At 41.6% G+C, this 18,777-nt stretch overlaps 1 protein-coding gene across 5 annotated transcripts in view; it reads left to right on the top strand.

The window, feature by feature from the left end:
• Nucleotides 1-18,777, top strand: part of POU2F3 (POU class 2 homeobox 3) — a 96,965-nt gene that overhangs the window by 58,350 nt on the left and 19,838 nt on the right. For 4 of the 5 annotated variants that reach the window (XM_056794217.1, XM_056794218.1, XM_056794219.1 and 1 more), the window contains 3 exons: nt 12,412-12,516; nt 14,036-14,138; nt 16,537-16,619. In XM_056794217.1, the coding sequence (XP_056650195.1) occupies nt 12,412-12,516; nt 14,036-14,138; nt 16,537-16,619 (291 nt within the window). Of the gene's footprint in view, nt 1-12,356; nt 12,517-14,035; nt 14,139-16,536; nt 16,620-18,777 lie in introns of all 5 variants that reach the window. The other variant, XM_056794221.1, reaches the window with a different exon arrangement.

The raw sequence follows: 18,777 nt of genomic DNA, 5'->3' as shown, positions 1-18,777 counted from the left end.
ATTCTTCTCCTAAGTCCCTCAGAATTCTCCTGGATCATTGCACTGCTTGTAGCTTCAATTTTAAGATTAAACCTTTCTCCCTTTAAAATTCAAAGGTTGTCTTGGGGTGCCAAAGAAAGGGTTAAATTTCCATGTGGTATAGTAATAATAAAATGTATGCTATAAAGTGGTCAATGTTTCATTGATCTTTGATAGTTTTATAAATTTGCCTGAAGCTCAGAGGTTATGTGATTTGTTCTTGTTTACAAAACTAATAAAATTGGTCATCAGATTTGAATTTAGGTCTTCCTTTTGAAAAATGAGAAGATGACAGAATCTGAAAAGTATAGGATGATAAGTTTGACTTCTATTCCTGAGAAGAGGAAGTTAGGAGGCATAGTGGACAGAGGACTGAGTCTGGAATCGTGATGACATAAGTTCATATCCAGCCTCACTTAGTAGTTGCAGCCCTAGGCAATAACTTAACTAATGTGAGTATCGGTTTTCCCATCTATAAAATGGGGGCTCCCTATCTCCCAGAGTTGTTTGGAGGATCAAATGAAATAATATTTATAAAGTACTTATTAGTAGAGTACCTGAAATATAGTCAGCACTTCTTCCTTCCCTCCCTCCTACCTTACTGAAGAGGTGACTAGTGAACATCTAACAAAGGAAGCAATGCTTCTAAAGAGCCAGGATCACTTCCTCCAGGACAGGCCATATCAAATTAACCTTATTTCCTTTTTTTTTTGACAGAGTTGCTAAAATGATAGATCAAGACAATAAAGTCCATAAGGTTTATCTAGATATTAACAAAACATTTGATAATGTATCTTGCTGTTTCCTCTTTTAAAATTTGTTCTTGGTTAAATTAAAATTTCCAGTTTTCTCCCTTCCTTCTCTGAACTAGAGAAGGTGTTATTTGACAAAAAAAGAAAATGAATATTTAAAATGTCTTTTGTGTTTCTATTTAGCATTCATTTCTTTCTGTGGAGGTGGACATTCATATTCTTCAAATAATTCTGTAGCTATACATAATGTTTTTACTGTTAAAGAAAAAAATGGGAAACTGCACAGTGGAAGTATTGTAGCCAATGAGGTTTGTTCCAGATGCAATTATTGCTATAAAACAAGAGAGAGACAGAGACAGAGACAGAGAGAGACAGAGAGAGGATGGATATGGATTAGATAGAAATAGAGTTAAATGAATTTGGAAGAAACTGAATGACTGCATTCAAAGAATAATTATTAACGATTCAAGGTCGCCTTTTCAAGAAGACACCAATGACAGTCCCTAGTCACCTGAGCTTTCCCTTTCCATTTTCACATTTTGACCAGTGACTTGGATAAATGAATAGATTGCTCATCTCATTGGCAAATATCACAAAACTGGGAGGGAGAGCTGATATACTATTTGACAGTCAGGTTCCAAAAGGACCTTTACAAATTAGAGCAATCCAATGAATGTAATAAGATAATGAATATAATAAGATAAAATTCAGTGGAGATGAATGTAAAATCTTATACTTGGGTTCAAACAATCAACTTCACAAGATTAAGATGTAATTTAGATGGGAATTTTGTCTAAAAAAATCAGGTTTTTAGTGGACTTCAAGCTCAGTATGAGTTATCAGTGTGCAGTAGTAGCCAGATTGTCTTTCTATAAAGTGATAATATTGGATACTGGCTTCCTTTTTATTTTTTTTTTGGCTGGGCCTGTGATTGCATGAAAATGGAAACTCCCTTCATGCAGATTGGCAACACATCATTTAACTTTAACCTTGGAAAGTAGCTTGGGACCCTGCCAGGTTAAGTGACTTGACTGTGGACACACAACCATTATATATCAGAAACTGGACTGGAACTTAGGTCTTTCTGACTACTCAGTCAACCCTCTATGTGCTATTGTGGATATGTCTTTGTTAGCCACCTGGAGTCCCTAGCTCCCTTCAAGATTCTGTGTAAGGTCTTCCTCCTCTGTGAGGATTTACTGATTTCTCTAGTTATTAGTGTCTTCCTGCTGTCATTTGCCTTGATTTTACTCATCTGTATTCATGTTGTGCCTCAATCCTAGCCAGATAACCCTTTTCCCCAACTAAAAATTCTGGAGGAAAGGGACTGTTGTTTTATTGTCCTTCCTAGCACGTATCCTTGCTTATAGTGAGTGCTTAAAATACTTGTTGAGTTCAATTGACTTCATTCCTACCAGCACAATTTTCATTTTAATAAAAGATTATTATGATTCTCTAATGGGGGAACTCTAAGCATTGTGGTTAGCCAATGTAAGACCTAGTTTTGGGGGAAAGAGATCTTTGATCTACATCTTTTTTATTGAGTCACTCTGGTCACACTTGCTTCTATTTGGAGGAAATTGAAACCACTAAACTGTAGTAAGGTGAAAAAAGATTGGATTTGAGGTCAGAGAATCAGGGTTAGAGTTCCAATTTTGCCATTTACTATATATTCAATCTTGGCAATATCTCACTTAATCCTCACAAAAACCCTGGGAAAGTGGTACCATTATTATTATCCCCATTTTCTAGATGGGAAAACAGGCAGTCTGAGATTAAGTTACTTGCTCAGGGTCATACAACTACTAAGGATCTAAGGGTAAACCAGGTTGAGGTCCTAAATTCATCAGTGAATTAGGGGGGCTATCTATCCCAAGCATGTGAAGACATTACCCCTCCCCACTCCCACAAGGAATGGGTAGATGAGAACAACAGTTCTACAATGGCCATGTAAGTAACTGAATCAGGCACTGTGGAGCATTTAGAGCAGGGATCCCCAAGCTTTTTACACAGGGGGCCAGTTCACTGTCCCTCAGACCGTTGAGGGGCCGGACTATAAAAAAACTATGAACAAATCTGTACACCTCTGTCTGGGATGGCAGAGGCTGCAGCGCTGGCTGTGATGGGCCTGTCACCCCTTGCACAGGCCCATCACTGCCACCACTATATCAGGCAGCAGAATACATAGTGTGGAATCCCCTCCCCCAGATCATTGCTCACCATACTGATGTCTTCCATTGTGCAGCTCCATGTCCTTTGTGTGGCACCTCATTCTCATTCAGTTACTCTCAGAACAAGGCACTGGAAGTAGTACTGTATGTGAGTGATGCTGCTCAGGGGGATACATGTGGCCCGAGGGTCATAGTTTGGGGACCCCTGATTTAGAGCATGTAGACTTTGAAGACACCAAGGCCAACCATTGCATCTTGGGCCATCATTAGGTATTCTTGACTTTTGCCTTGTCACTGGACTTTGATGACTCTGAGACAGTTTTGTTCAACTCTACATCACTTAAATCTAATTCATGCACATGTCAAGATATCACCCCATAATTCCATTGGTTGCCTTTGAAAATGCAGGACAAATGATAACAAGTATCAGAGGTTAAATTCAATCTCGGTCTTGCTGATTCCAGGTTCAGTGTTCTATCTACAGTGACAACTGGCTACTTCTCTTATCTTTCTGGCAAGCCATTTAACTTCCCTAGCCCTCAGTTTCCTCATATGTAAAAGAAGGGGGTTGAATTTAATGACCTACAAGTAACAGATAGACCTAAGGGTCTAATTAGATGGACTGATCTCATTCTAGAAGTTTCAACCATAGTGTTATGGAAAACATATTGTAGATAGAAGTATGGAGTTGAATCCTGGCCCTATTATCTGAGTGACTTTGGGTAAGACACTTCCTATCTCTTCACCCCAGTTTCTTAACCTGTAAAATGAATTCTCTAGTGTGGGCTAGAGACAGGGCTTCTTAATCTGGGGCCAGATAGACGGACAGATATATAAATTGAATTTCAATATAATTAGCTTTTTGAGTGCATCTGTGCACTGTTTTTTATGCCTTTAAACACATTATTCTGAGGAATCTGTAGGCTTTGCTAGACTGTTAAAAGGGGATCATGACACAAACAAAAGTTAAGAACCCCTAAAGTAGATGATCAATAAAATTTTATCCAGCTCTAAATGATAAGCTCCTTTAAGCCTTTCCCTTTTTCTGCCTGCCTTTCATGGTGGGGAAAAGAGAGAATGGTAGCTTTGTGAACATGTGAGATCATTCCCTTATGCCCCCCTCTTCTTTTCCCTGAAGCAGGCAGGAAATTTGCTCTACCTTTTATTAGTTTCATGTAAAAGTCCCTGGAATAAATGCTGGGATAGCATTTCTTTCCACGTCACATTTTATTCTTCTCTTTTTGATATTTTCTCCTTAAAACTGAGATCTAGAAGAGTGAAAAGCAAAACAAAATTCAAAATAGATTCAGCATGTGTGACTTGATTAGAGCATATTGTAAAAGCAGACAATGGGCAGAGTTGCCAAGTTAGGTAATAGAAAAGGAGGAATACCCCATTCTCCCTCTCCATCTCACCTTTTCTCTCTTCATCTCTCTCTTTCTCTTTCCCTCCCTGTTAGTGTTCCTCCCCTCACCCCCACACCCATCTTTCCCTATCCTTTGATTTTTAGTCTTTGTCTCTGTCTCTCTTTTTCTCTTAATCATTCCCAAGAGAAAAAAGTCAAGACTTTTCAGCAAGAGGCAGCATAAGGCTATGACAATGGGCGTGATGCAGTGGAGAAGATTTCAGACCAAACAACATTCAAGAAAAGTCTTGGGGACAGTCTTTAGAGGCTGATTGATGATTACCATCACCATTATCCAGTGCACTGTACTACACTGCCTTAGGGAAGATAGAAGTCATTTATTTCTGAAGGAAAAGCAGCCATAACCAACAGTTCATAGTATTTAGAATTGGAAGTGGTCTTACAAATCATTTAGTCTAAACACTTCATTTTCTATACCAGAAAAATGAAATCAGATAGGAAATGACTGGCCCAATGTCACATAGGCATGCAAATAACACGTGAAGATTGAAACCTAATTCCTCCTTCCATTATACCCTTTTGTTTCTTCACATATCCACTTATTTCAGGCAAATAAACTGTAGAATGGAACCCAGGAGTTTCCCTTCTTCCCCTGAGGACCAAAATCCTAAAGAAGAACCTCTCTACCTTAAAATAATGGAAATTCTTGCTTACAGTTCCTGGATAATGGAAGTATTACAATGTAGAAATAGTGTTGTTGTTTTTTTTTAATGAAGGTTATGATTTTGTACCTTAGATTTAGACAAGAAAGGAACATTTCTAAAAATAGGTCCTCACTGAGGTCTCCTATGTTCTTTGAATGTGATTTAGTGGATATACATAATATGCATAATATAATATGATAATATTATATATAAAACTTTTTTAAGGAGGCAAGAGTCTTGGAAGCATAAAATGATGTTATTTTTCTTGTTTGAACCAGCTGTAGCAACTCTCCCTTCTAGCTAAGGAGAGAATGAAAAGTGTTAAAATGATAAGCTTGTAGCATTTCCAAGTAATTACCAGTAAAAAAAGACAAGACTATCTGTTATTTGGAGAATTTCTTTTCTGGAGGTGTCAGCATTAAGTGTCACAAGGAGAAATAACAAGAATTACAGGCTTCATAGAAACATGGAAACAGACATCTTACCCAGTCCCTTCATTTTATAGAAGAATAAACTAAAGCTCAGAGAAGTTGTCACTGTACTACATGTTGAGGATAAAAAGAAAGGCAGAAGCAGTCCCTGCCCTCCAGGAGCAGACATTCTAATACAAGGGTTGGTGGTGGTTGGGGAATAAGGGGGGAACCATCATATATAAATAACTAGGTACATACAAAATATATACTGAAAAGGTAGAAGGTAATCTGAAATAGAAAGGCCTTAGCAATGGGGGGGGGGGCAGGAACCAGGAAATCAATTCATCAATCAATCAACATTTATTTATTTATTTTTAAACCCCTTATCTTCTGTTTTAGAATCAATACTATGTATTGGTTCCAAGGCAGAAGAACAGGGGATGGCTAGGCATTGGGGGCTAAGTGACTTGCTCAGGGTCACATAGCTAGGAAGTACCTGAGGCCAGATTTGAACCCAGGATCTCTGGTTCCTAGGCCTAGGCTTTCAACACACTTTGTACTATGAGAAATGCTAAGCATTGGAAAGATCACTTTCAGAAGGTAGGATTTGAGCTCTTTCTTTAAACCTTCATTTTCTGACTTAGTAACAACTCTAAGACAGAAGGGCAAGGGCCAGGGAAATGTGGTTAAGTGACTAGTCCAGCATCTTACAGCTAGGAAGTCTCCAGGACCATATCTGAACCCAGAACCATCTGTCTCTAGACCATTGAGGCACCTAATTGCCCCTTGAGCTAGGTCTTAAAGGACACAAGGGAACCTTAAGAGGAAGCATAGGTGAGGAAATAGAGTGTTCCAAGTGTGAATTGTGGGTACTGAGTGAACCCTACAGGGCATGCAGGACAAGCACTGGAAAGGGGCACAAACAGGAAATGGAGTGTCCTGTCATATTTGAAGAACATTAAGGAGGCCAATATAGCTGAGTTGTCCAGTTTGTGGTGTAAAATCACACAGCCAGTAAGTGGCGGAACTTGAATCTAGATGTTCAGATTCCAGGTGCAGAAATATTGCCTCTAGACTACAAAGGACTAAGTCATGGGGGTTCAGAGTTGGAAAAGACTTTAGATATCATTGAATCCAGTCCCCTCGTTTTATAGTGTAATAAAATGAGATCTAGAGAAGTGAAATGATTTGCCTAGGGTTATATAGCTGATTATTGGCAGAAATGGGACTAGATCCCAACTTTCCTGGTTCTCAATCCAATGTCTTTTCCACTTCACCAACTCTGAAATCTGTGCAATTTGTATGAGCAAAGGAGCCTCTCCTGTTCAGGGCTGCTTCGATCTTGAAGCCTCTCTGGAAACGGAGAGATGGAAGATGTGACGTCTCCTTATCTCATACTTGCCAAGGTTTGTACACTTGTCTAAATCGATGGGGGCAATGGGCTTGTAGGGTGGAGCAGGAAGCAGAGACAGAGTCCCCCGAGCCAGAGCACAGGCGCTGGTCACTGAGGGCGTCTGGGACGTCTTGTCTATGATGAGCTATCTGCCTGCTTGAAGCTGGATTCCACCACTTGCAATATGTCTGCAGGTTGTTTTCGTGAGCAGCACCTTTGCCAAACCTTTATAGATCAGTTACAAAACAGAAACTGTTCCTTACTGGTAGGGAGAAGCAGAGAAGGGGGAGATGGGAGGGGAAAAAAAACTGGGCAGTAATTGAAGGCAGGTTGGGAGATGTTCATGCTTTGAAATTCTCTTTCTTGTGAAATGTTTATGAAACACTTTCCACAAACGAGTTATGCAACTAGGGCAACAGCTTTGATCACTTTCATCGCCAGTGATATATTCATTAGTGTTTAGTTGTTTTCCCCTCGCGGGTCATGTGAAAATGACATTGGACTCTTCCTGGGGAAGGTGACTGACTACCTGCTGGACTCTGCCCAGCAAAGTGTGTCATGGGGTGAGGGGTGGGGAACAGTCTTAATAGAAATATGTCTTCTTTTCCTTATCTTCTCCCTTCTGTTCCTGGAAGATACTGAGTTGATTTCCAGGACCAAGCTTATCTCTCGCCGGCTTTTGGAAGTTTTTAAGGAGATGGCATTAAGTGAAAAAATCAGGAGATTGGCTTGGCTGAGCCAACTATTTCGAAGAGAAATTTTGTGCCGATCTTTTAATCTTTCTAGCTCTTGGTTTCTTCCTCTGTAAAATGGAAATGGTAACACCTGTCTTCTATCTTCCCATTGGCTTGTGAAGCCAAGAGTTATGTAAAGCATTTTCAGGTCTTTTTAGAGGGCTATTTCCTTCCAAGATTAATTCTTTGTTTTTTGATGTGAGTGGGGCCAGAGAATTTATTGGGATTAGGGAAGAAAATAAAACCTGATGCCATTTTAAGTGTTGTGATCATCACTGAAGATGTAGGGTACCAGAAGACCCTGTACATCAAAGTACTTGGATTGACAGGATCAGATGTCTAACTGGCAAGGTTGGATCCCATGTCATAATCCATGTCCCTGGCCTTCAATGAATCTTAATTAAAGCCTAGAGAAATACATGACACTGTGTGTAGACCCTCAAAGAGAAAGAGAGAGATAGGCAGACAAAGCCCGAGCCAGAGAACAACCCTTAAGTTTCCAGTAAGACTGTGAGTTTGGTTTAGTTTCCACAAATATGGCAAAGGGTGGGTGGGTGCAGGAGTCAGATTTTCATCCAATTTGCCTCAGGTTCTTATGTTATGAGGTGATGGGATCCAATTGAAGTCTTCTCTATCTTGTCTCCCAAATCCACAGCAACACCCAGTTGCCTGGAAGGGATCCAGTCTTTTCCCCTCAGCAGCTGTGAAAATGATTTTTTCCCCCATTTGGAAAGAACTTTGTTTTTCGAACACTTGGCTCCTTCTGTGGATGCCACCTTAAGAGCATTCAAGAAGTCAGCTGTCCACAATGGAAGCTGTTAATCTCTCCCCCATCCCAACCCCTCCTTCCTCTCCAGCTGTGGAGTCTCAAAGACCCACAAAATCCAGATAGCCAAGATTCTCAAACTTGATTGGGAAACTGGAGAAAGCATCCACCATTTAATTTTTTTATTAAGTTTGTTAGAAAATAGAGATTCTGTTCTTTGGCAGTGGGGGAGCTTGCTCTATCCCATCCCCAGTGGTAGATCAATACATCAATATAAAATAATGGTGATTGAGAGAGTCCCTATGAAGCAAGAGAATCAGAAGTACATGAGGTATAGCTGTCAGAAACCCCCACATTAACATGAAAAGGAGATTTTCCAACATGTGGACATTTTCAGAAGGGGATCAAATGGGGCCCCCAGAAGAGTTTGGGGGGATAGTTCCAGGGAACAGATGAAAGGGTGAGTTTGCTTTTATGATGGCACTGGGTACTGAAAGTAAGTGTTGCAGGAAGACCTGGCACAGATTCTAACAGATAGCACCCAGTTTGGACGCAAAGCACATGCTTTAGTGCTCTGTCATAGTTGCTTCTCCTTATCTTCTCATTGCGCATAATGAGTCTGTAAAAGAACCTTACTACTTGCCTCCCAAATTGGGACCTCGCCAAGCCGCCTGAGGTGGTTCCATTGGAGAGATTCTGGCTCCCCATTTTTCATATCCTCCCTTCATTCCCTTCTTCCCCACCTCCAGTCCTAATTCTCAAACTCCCAGAGTTACCAACAATAGCAAGGAGTGTATGTGGGGGGGGGGGGAGAGGAATGGAAAAAGATCCTAGTGTGGAACTTGGATACCCAGTCAGAAAGATTTCATTTAGATTGAGTAACACTACTACCACCACCACCACCATCAGCCCAGATTCAGAGCCAGGCTTAAGACTTTTGGAAAAAAATTCCCTCCATCTCTCATTCTTTTTTTTTTTAAACCAACTGCCAAATATATTCTTGGGAGCTAACATGTGGAAATCTAAAGATTCTTGGGGCAACAATAAGACACCTAGAAGTTACTCAGAGCTGATCAGATGATGGTGCCATTCAAGGCGGGGGTGGAAAAGGTGAAGGGGCAACTAGGATAAGAGTCTCAGAGGCTCTTTTAGTGGGTCAACACCTAGGAAGTCATTGCCTAACAACAGTTCCTGAGGTCTTCTCCTCTGGCTAATGTTCATCCTTTCTTCTCTCTTCTCAACCCTTATTCAAGAACTCAAGAGTGGTCCACTATGGAGAGGAGAGGAGAGGAACTAGATCCCAATTGTCCTAATTCCCAATCCAGTTTTATTATATCATCCTGGATTCCATGGGAAAATTGAACTACAATAATTTACTTCTCAGACACCAAAGGCACTTGATAGGTCCTCATTTCTCTCCAGCCAAAGTAGTTGGCCCTAGTGAATTCTTATTTACATAGGAACTTCTCTTGGATATTTAGTATAAACTATACTAGAGGAGGGAGGGAAAGTGACCATATCTCATTTGAGTTCATCTAAATAATGTAGCTCCCTCAACATCTAGCAGAGTGCTCAGCACACAGAAAGTACCTAAGGAATAATGAATTTTTCAATCAGTCAATCAATAAACATTTATTAAGTGGGCCAGGAACTTTTTTAAATGTTAGGGATATAAAGGAAAGATAGTTTCTCAATGAGCTAACCACAGAGACAACATACAAATAAACTGAACAAAATAGCAATATACAGAAAAAACTGGAGATCATCAACAAAAGGAAGATATTAAAATTAAGGGGGATCAGGAAGGGCTTTTTGTAGAAGATAGGATTTTAGCTGAAACTTGAAGGAAACCAGTGAAGATAGGAAGCAAAGACAAGGAGTGAGAGAATTCCAGTAGAGCTGGTGAAAATGCCAGGAAACAGGTGATATGGTGTCCTGTGTAAGGAACAGCAAGAGGCCAATGTCTCTGGATGCCAAATCATGTTGGGTGAGGGGTGGGGCATAGGGGAAAGGAGGAAGGAGAGGAAGTAAAGAGTAAAAGCCTGGAAAAGAACATGTGTGAGTGTGTGTGAATGGAGATGGTGTGCTAGGCTAGGTTTTCTGAAAATTATTACATTTTCAGTTTGAGTTTTCACATGGCAAATGCTGCAAATCAAGTCTGATTTACTGTTTTGTTGATTGTCTAGACTTAAGGAAGTGATAGAGAAGATGTTAATAAAGTAAATCAAACTTCAAAATGTGCCAAGGTACTTCCCCCCTGCCCCTAAGGATCTTATTCACTTTTTCTTTCAATATACATTTTTTTAAAGCATCTACTCTGTGCTAGGCACTGTGCTACATGCTGGAGAAATGAAAACAAATTGAAATGGTCCCTGCCTGCAAAGATCTTACAACCTTTTGGGGAGAAGCAACATGAACATAGATGAGTAAACACAAAGTAATTACTGGGAGAGGCAGGGGAAGACTAACACCCTATTTCCCGATATAGACTTGAAAGCCATTTGCAAGATATATTGGGTCCCCAGGTCTAGCCCAGTGTGCTAGAGGCCCACATAGCAAACTGGAAGAGGGCTGGTCTTCTAAAGCTGGCCTTCACAAGCTGACTCTGTGGACAACCATTAAAGGACAGCATGGCCAACACATTCTGGTAGGATGAAGAGATTGACTCTGTAGGGCTTGAAAATTGAATATTCTTGGAGCCAATTTGTCTTGTTAACTACAGGATGGTGATGGGAGGTGGGATTGAGAAACAAAAAAGACCCTTTGGGCCCCTGCTGCAGCAGTTGTCTTTAAATCAGTAAACACGTTGATGCCTGCAAATAGGCAATGGGGTGGAGGGGATGAGGGGGTGGCAGGATGGGATGGGAGAGATTGTCACCAAACTTACTAGGGTGTGGTGGCAGCTTCTCATGTGAAGGGCAAGCAGCAATGGAAATAACAGCATCATGGCATTGCAGAATATCAGAGTTGGAAGGAAATTTACAAGTCATCTAGTCTTCCCTGCATAATCAATGAATGAACCAGAATTCACAGAGTTTTAAATAATGCCAGGCATCTTGGAAAACCTCAGGAATACAAAGAAACAAATAAGGCAATCATCATTGGCTTCCAGGAGCTTACATTCTAATGGGGGAGCTGATGTGCAAATAATTAACCATATGCTAAGATGTGCACAGAGTCTATTTTCAGAGTAGATAGAAGGTAATGTTGGAGAGGGAAGGCTACAAGCTGTGGCTAGGTGAGGGTGAGAGGAAGTGGGGAAGGGACTGAGAAATGGACCTGAACAGGAGCCCTTTATTTACAATAACCTCACCGTGTTCAGTCCCTTTTTACTATGGGCTTGCCTAGGCTTAGGGAGGCCTACATAGGTAAGGATGATGACTTATAAGTGGCTTTACATTTTGTTGCTTAGTTATTTTCAGTTGTGCCCCCTTTTGTTGTTTTTTTGGCAAAGATACTGGAATGATTTGCCATTTCCTTCTGCAGCTTATTTTACAGATGAGGAAACTGAAATAAACAAGGATTAAGTGGCTTTCCCAGGGACACACAACTAGGAAGTATCTGAGGTCAGATTTGAACTCAGATCTTCCTGACTCCAGGCCCATCGATCTTTCCACTGCATTACTTAATTGTCTCCAAGATAGGGAGACCCAATCTTAAAAAATAAAGACAAATGCACCAACACGCATTATTATATTTTGGAAATGCGCTAGATATCCAAAGGGAAAAAATGAAATAGCCCTGCCTTCACAGAGCTTACTTTCAATAGGAGAGACAACATAGCCCCCATAGCCAGCATTAGAGGGATGTGAATACAAGTTTTCTTTACATCTAGCACTCTATCCACTCCAAGCCCAACACTCGGATCACTGGACCTCCCTGCCTGCATGAGGTAGGAAAGAAAGTCAAAGCAAGGCAATTTGCCATATACTGTGTTCATCACACTTTTTTCAGGGTATGAAGCAAGTAGTTATTTACAAATCCTGCTAATTTTCTTCTCTCCCTCTCTCTTCCTTCCCCCCTTCTTGTCCTACTCCAGACTTCTCCCTTTGGAAAAGTCTTGCTTTAAACTCTTCTCCTGCTGCTTCTTGTAGATCAAAACTGAAGACCTCAGCGATTCCTTGCAGCCACAACTATCACACAGGCCGTGCCACCTGTCTCAAGGACCTGCTATGATGTCAGGAAACCAGATGCCTGGGGTAACTATTAGCCAGTTTCAGGAAACCTGGATCTTCTTAATGGGAAAGTGGCATTCTCTAGAGGGGAGTTGAACTGAGAGCCCAGCACCCAGTGATCCACTCCCTCAGAAATCAACCCATTCTTTGTCTGAAGAAGTCTCAAGCAGTGAGTGTTAGGAAGGGGTTAGAAAACTGAGAGGGAAGGAGATTTTTCCAAGAATCAGCTTGGCTAAGACGTTGGGGAGGAAGTACTCTTCTCTTGGAAAGTTGAGAGCCAAAGATGCTAAATGGAAGGCCATTTCAGAAATGCGCATATCTGTAGGAGGGCCTGTCATCAACGTCTGTCAAAGGTTACTTCTGCACTTTATGACAGTCTCCATTGGCTTCTTTCTTATTATGGTTTGAAGTATAAATCATAGCATATCTAGGAATTAATTCGAGGCCCAAAAATGTGCTGGAGAAGACAAGAATACAAAGATGAAGTGTACTATTGGAATTGGCAGCTTGAGGAGACAGGAGTCTCCTTTCCTTAAAGGCCTTTCATTTGTAAAATAAATATTTATTGAACACTTGACCATAGGCATAACACCCTTCTATATTCTATATGGAATATATGGCACCAGAGAAGGCTTGATTCACCAAGCTTCCCAAATATCCTATGGCTAGTTGAAAAGGAGACTGTAGAGAGAAGCACTGATCTGATCTATGTCCGATCTAGGCCAATAACTTATTACTGGGTCCTCTTTAAAGAGATTACAAGTTTAGAACTAGAAGGATACTTTAGAGATCACCTAGACCAACAAACTCTTTTGATAGATCAGGAACCTGAGACCCAAATAAATTTCTTGACCTGTATTACACAAGTGAAGAGCCAGAAATTGGACTGAGGTCTTTTGACTTCAGGTTCAGGATGTTTTCCATTACACCATGCTGTTCTTAAATTATTTGACAGAGTTCCTCCATCTATATAGCTCAGGATTTTAAGTCTTTTTTTTTCTTTTGTGTCGGAGGAGAATTTAATGAAAACTACTAATTTGTTATCAGAATATTGTTTTTAAATGCATAAAATAAAGTATAAAGTATTACAAAGGAGACCAATCATATTGAAACACAATGAAAAGAATGTTTTTTACTAAATGAATTCACAGATTCAAGGTTAAGAACCCTTGATCCAGCCAGAGTTAACATCTCCAAATCACTCTTCATCACATCATCACAGGGTTGAATCTCATTTAACTACTCCTAACAGACCTGATTGCTAGATACAAGTTAAATCAGCACAGATGCTTGGGAATGCTTCTGACCTGCCAGTGTCTTCAAAGAGCATAGTGGAGTTTAGGTAGATAACCTAACACTTGTAAAAACCATAAATGACAAGGCAGATAGCAGAGGGGAACAGTCCAAGAGATTTCACAAGGATCTGGGTGATTAAGGGCTAGGAAGAGAAAATAGACAATGGTTATTCTAGGGATTAGATACAGGTGGATGGACCAGTTGACCCCAGCTCATCTATTCTTAAACTGTGTCTCCCCATGTATAGGATATGGCTTCTCTCCATCCTCTCCAGCAACTTGTACTGGTTCCCAGTCACTTGCAATCTGTGTCACAGTTCCTGCTGTCTCAGTCTCAGTCTGGGCAACAAGGTAAGAAGCCCTAGGGTTCTCTTCCTGAACCCAAATTGCATTTTATCAAACCAGGGACAAATATTTGTTCAGTGCCCACTTGTTAGAAGCTGGCCCTTCTTACACGGCCAGTTCCCAGGAAAAGGGGCCCTAGAATTCTTCATTCTGGTCATACTGTTCTGCCCCCATGCCCTATCTCTTGCCAGATCAGTTTCAATCTCTCTCTTCTCTAGGCCCCAGCCCCAGGGGCAAAGGGGAAAAGAGAAGCCTCTCCAAGAGGAAATCGGCCACAGCAACACCAGGAAATCCCAGTTCCTTGGAAATTTATCTTGACTGCCATTTGGCTGTAGTGGAAAAGTTGTTCTAAATTTGACTGCCCCAGAGTGATGGGGAAATGACTCTGGTTGTGCTTGGGCAGAGCAATGGTGCCACCCAGGGGCAGAACACAGGGCTGTTGGGAGGTCTGGAGTGGGTGGAGTAAACAGCCACACTTGACTGTCCTGGGTGGTTTGGCAGAATGTTCCAGAGCATTGTGTCCAGCCTTCCTGGATCCCTCCCTCTCTCCTCCACCCTCCCACACCCTTTCCTCCCACACTGGGTGGCCAGAAAGTAGAGGCAAAGCATCATCCTATAAATATATTCTGAATACTCCCTTGTCCCCCCCCCCCACCCCCATCTCCACCTCCACCTTCACTTTCTGAAAATCTCTGAAGACTGTGTGGGAACCAGAATCAAAGGGGGAAAGTATCTGGTCATCCTTCCCTTCAGTCCCCAGCAAGAGGAGACCACCTAGACTCAGGTTCCAAGGTTTCTAAGAATAATGACCATGCCCTAGTCGTGGGTTTATTTATCTAGTCCTTACCCGGGCACTGTGAGACAATCAGGGACAGCTAGATCTTTTCCTTTCTGAGAATGGGGGGAAATGGGCCTGGAGAAGGCACTCCTATGGGTCGGCTTCAAATCCAGGTCTGAAACCCAGCTGGGCTTCCTGACTCCTAGTCCAAGGCTTGCTTCTGGTGATCTCCACTTTTTTTTTAAAGATTTTTTTTTTCAGACATGAGTATCAATGCCATCATCAATGGATTTTCCACTTAGTGTAGACAGCAAGGTCAACTGCTGTTACTGTCCTCTGCAGAGGAACCGAGATCACCCAAACCATCTAATCATGCTTTCCTTAGTGCCTAGCACATGGAGATAAGGGGTAGGGACCCACACTGTCAATTCACTGGTATAAGGAACACTCATGCAAGGAAGTTTCCTTGGCAGGTCCATTTCTTCTCTAAAATTTATCTTTTTTGAAGAATCACCTAGACCAGTGGTGTCAAACTCACATAAAAAATCATTCATTCATAAGATTCCTTCCAAGTCAAAGTAACTTAGAAACCCACATATTAACATTATCTCCAATTTGTCATATTTTTATTTATTTTTAACATATTTCCCAATTGCATGTCAATCATTAGGCCTGACTCTGGGAGTTTTGCTGGCTTCATGCCACCATCTCTGGTACTTCTCTGGCAGGTCATCTTCATGCTACCATAGCAAGTACCTGCTAGTCAAGACTGAGGCCTTCTTGGCCCCAAGGCCAGTTCCTTGGCCACTATGTCATGTTGCCTCTTCCCTGGCACATATTAAGCAGTCATTTAATGCCTGATTCACCTCCTTGGGTCTCAGCTTCCTTGGCAAATAAAGAAGTTGGACTATGTAACTGTAACATTCTCTTCCAACTCTGAATAGATGCTATGATAATCAAAAGGGATACATTTTGACTTCAATGACCTATTCCAGAAGTGGGTCATAGACCTTTGCCTCAACTCTCTAGGACAGGCTGGATCCCAAAGGCTCCCCCATGGTCTCACTAGAGGGGAAAGTGGAAAAAGAGGCATCTTAGGGGTCTTTTATCATTCTGGATGTGATATGAGGGACCAGTTCTGTACAGGCCTGGAGGTTTCCTGTGGCACAGCCAGTTTCTTAGCTAGTCCAGTTGTGCTTTCCTGTACTTTCCCATTTGAATTCTCAGAAGAAATCCCTAGGACTCGGCCCTCAGGTCTCCTCCCCTCTTGGGTTTCTCCTGGTACAACCTGTGTTATCTGATTCCCATCTTGTTTATACCTCTCAGAGTTATCAGCTTGACCCTCCCTCCTCTTCTGCACACCTCTCCCTGCCTAGCAGAAGGACTGGTTTGGAGACTGCTGTTCCCATCCCTATTTGTCCTGCCATCTGATTCATTGATTCACCACCTGCTGTGTGTGGCAATCAATGCCTGGTAACACTCAGGGCAGGTTCTCTGGGAATGTGATAGGACAGAGCTTTAGAGTTCACAAAGTACAAATTTCATCCTCTCTCTCTCTCCTCAGCCTTCCTCTCTTCTTTCTCCCTCATAACCTCCTAGCATTTCTCCCTCTCTCTTTTCCCTCAGGTCTACAGTCAAATCTTCTCCCATTTCCTCAGCAACAAAGCAGCTTCCTCCTCCCACAGACTGGACCTGGCCTGGCATCTCAGGTAATCAGTTCTTGTCCACATTCCCTCTAAGAAGCTGAGTTGTGCTCATTCCTACCCTAACCCTGGCACCCATCTCATTGGCACAGAAAGTAGCAGGAGCTGTTCTCTATTCAACAAAGTTTTCCTCTGCAAAATGAAGGAGTTAGACTAAGATTTCTAAGGTTCCTTTCAATTCTGTGATCCTACTGTCCTAGATAGGAAAACCAGAGCTGTGTCAGTGAGGAAATGACTTACCTAATAGCAACAGAATATCTAGACCAGAACCCAGACACTTTACTTCCAGGTTGGCATTCTTCCCACTAAGTCACATATCTTCTCAGGTAATAATGGTTAGCATGGGTACTTTCAGATTTGTAAAGCACTTTCCAAATATTCTCTCATTTACTCCTCCCAATAATCTTGGGAGGCAGCTGCTATTATTATCCCTCTTTTTATAGAGGAGGAAACTAAGGCAAACAATGGTTAAATGACTTGTTCCAGGATCACACAACTAATAAGTTGGCTGGACTCAATCTCAGATCATCCTGACTCCATTCAATGCTTGGTTCACTGTGACACCTAGCTACCTATTACTGGGTGCCATTCCCCTGGGAAGAACATCCTGAAATGGCATCATGACTTTAGGGATTAGGTATCAGGCTCCCAAAGTTGGGATCTATTTGGTGATCACCAGCTCAGCTTTCCATATTTCTTGTTGAACCAAAGGAAGAGTCCAGGATGCTATATGCCATGGTGAGCTGAGAAGCCAGGAGGCCCCAGGGAGGAGGGACAGATCAGGGTCACATTTAAGTTCTTGAACCCCTTAAAGGCCAGCAAAGAGATTGTCTGATTCTCCAGTCATGGTACACAGGAACCAGAGCTGGAAGTTTAGAAATCATTCAGTCCAACCCTTTCCTTTTATAAGTAGTGAACTCAAGCCCAAAGAGATTTGCTAAGGGTCCCAAAGGTACTAACAGAACTAGAATTAAAAATGAACTGATTTCTGTCTTCTGATTCTGAATCCAGTGTTCATTCCATTAGACCTTGGTAGAGGAGTCTGGGATGGATGGGTAAAACAGGTGGGAATAAACTAAGAGACAGAGAACGGTGTCCGTGCCCTGGGATTCTCAAACACATGGAAAATAAGATCCCTTCTCCTGACTTTAGGCTCCAGGAATCAGGTCAAACGAGAGTTTAGTAAGACTGATGAATTCCATGAAATCCGCCCATTGACTGAGTCTTCAAGAGGAGAGCGACACCTGGTGGTTAAATAAAAGTGGGGACACCTGGGTTCTCACCATCTATCATCGCCTTTTCTTCTCACCTTGAGTAGAACCCTAGAATCAGAAAATGCTAGAACTAGAAGGGATTCTAGCAGACCCCAACAAATCACTAAATAAGACTAATGACGACTTTGATAAGCCATCATGTCTATCTCCTATCTTCGAGCAAGCATTTATCCAAATCAGTTCAGACCAGTATCAATCCATTCCTTATTAAAGTACTTCTATTGAAAAAATAATGGGATTTAAGAGTCCCATCTTTGGAGATACTGAAGCCTGGCACTTCTATTAGGATAATTGAGCATTAGACCTAATGATACCTCTTAGACTTTCTTCTGTAATCAGCATCAATTAATACTTCTGGGACATCTTCAGTCAACTTCTGGAAGTTGGAAAGGTTCTTAGAGGTCACCTAGTTCAACTCCCTCATTTTACATATGGAAACTGAGTCCCAGAGAAGGAAAATTACTTAGCCAATGCAGATTCGAAAAAGCAGAGCCAGGAATCAAAACCAGGCTCTCTGATTCCAAATCAAGTGCCACAAAGTCTCTTCTAAAGAGTCATAAAGAGGCTAGTCCTTTTTTCTTTTATTAAACCCTTTTCTAAAAAGCCCTTACCCATTGCCTTAGATTCAATACTAAGTATCGGTTCCATCGCAGAAGAGTAGTAAGGGCTAGGCAATTGAGTTTAAAAGTACTTGCCCAGGGTCACACAGCTAGGAAGTGTCTGAGGTCAGATTTTAAACCCAGAATCTCCTATCTCTAAGCCTGGCTTTCTATCCACTAGGCCACCTAGCTACCCAGAGTCTAATCCTCTTCCATTGAATCTGAATCACTTCAAAGCCAAGAGGGACTGGTCAAGAAGGAGAAAGCTAAAGAATAGATCAGGGAAAGGAT

This window comes from Monodelphis domestica, chromosome 4 (genome assembly GCF_027887165.1).
Source record: "Monodelphis domestica isolate mMonDom1 chromosome 4, mMonDom1.pri, whole genome shotgun sequence".
Taxonomy (NCBI): Eukaryota; Metazoa; Chordata; class Mammalia; order Didelphimorphia; family Didelphidae; genus Monodelphis; species Monodelphis domestica.
The sequence above is the reverse complement of the archived record's forward strand: the minus strand, read 5'-3'. Positions and strand labels throughout refer to the sequence as shown.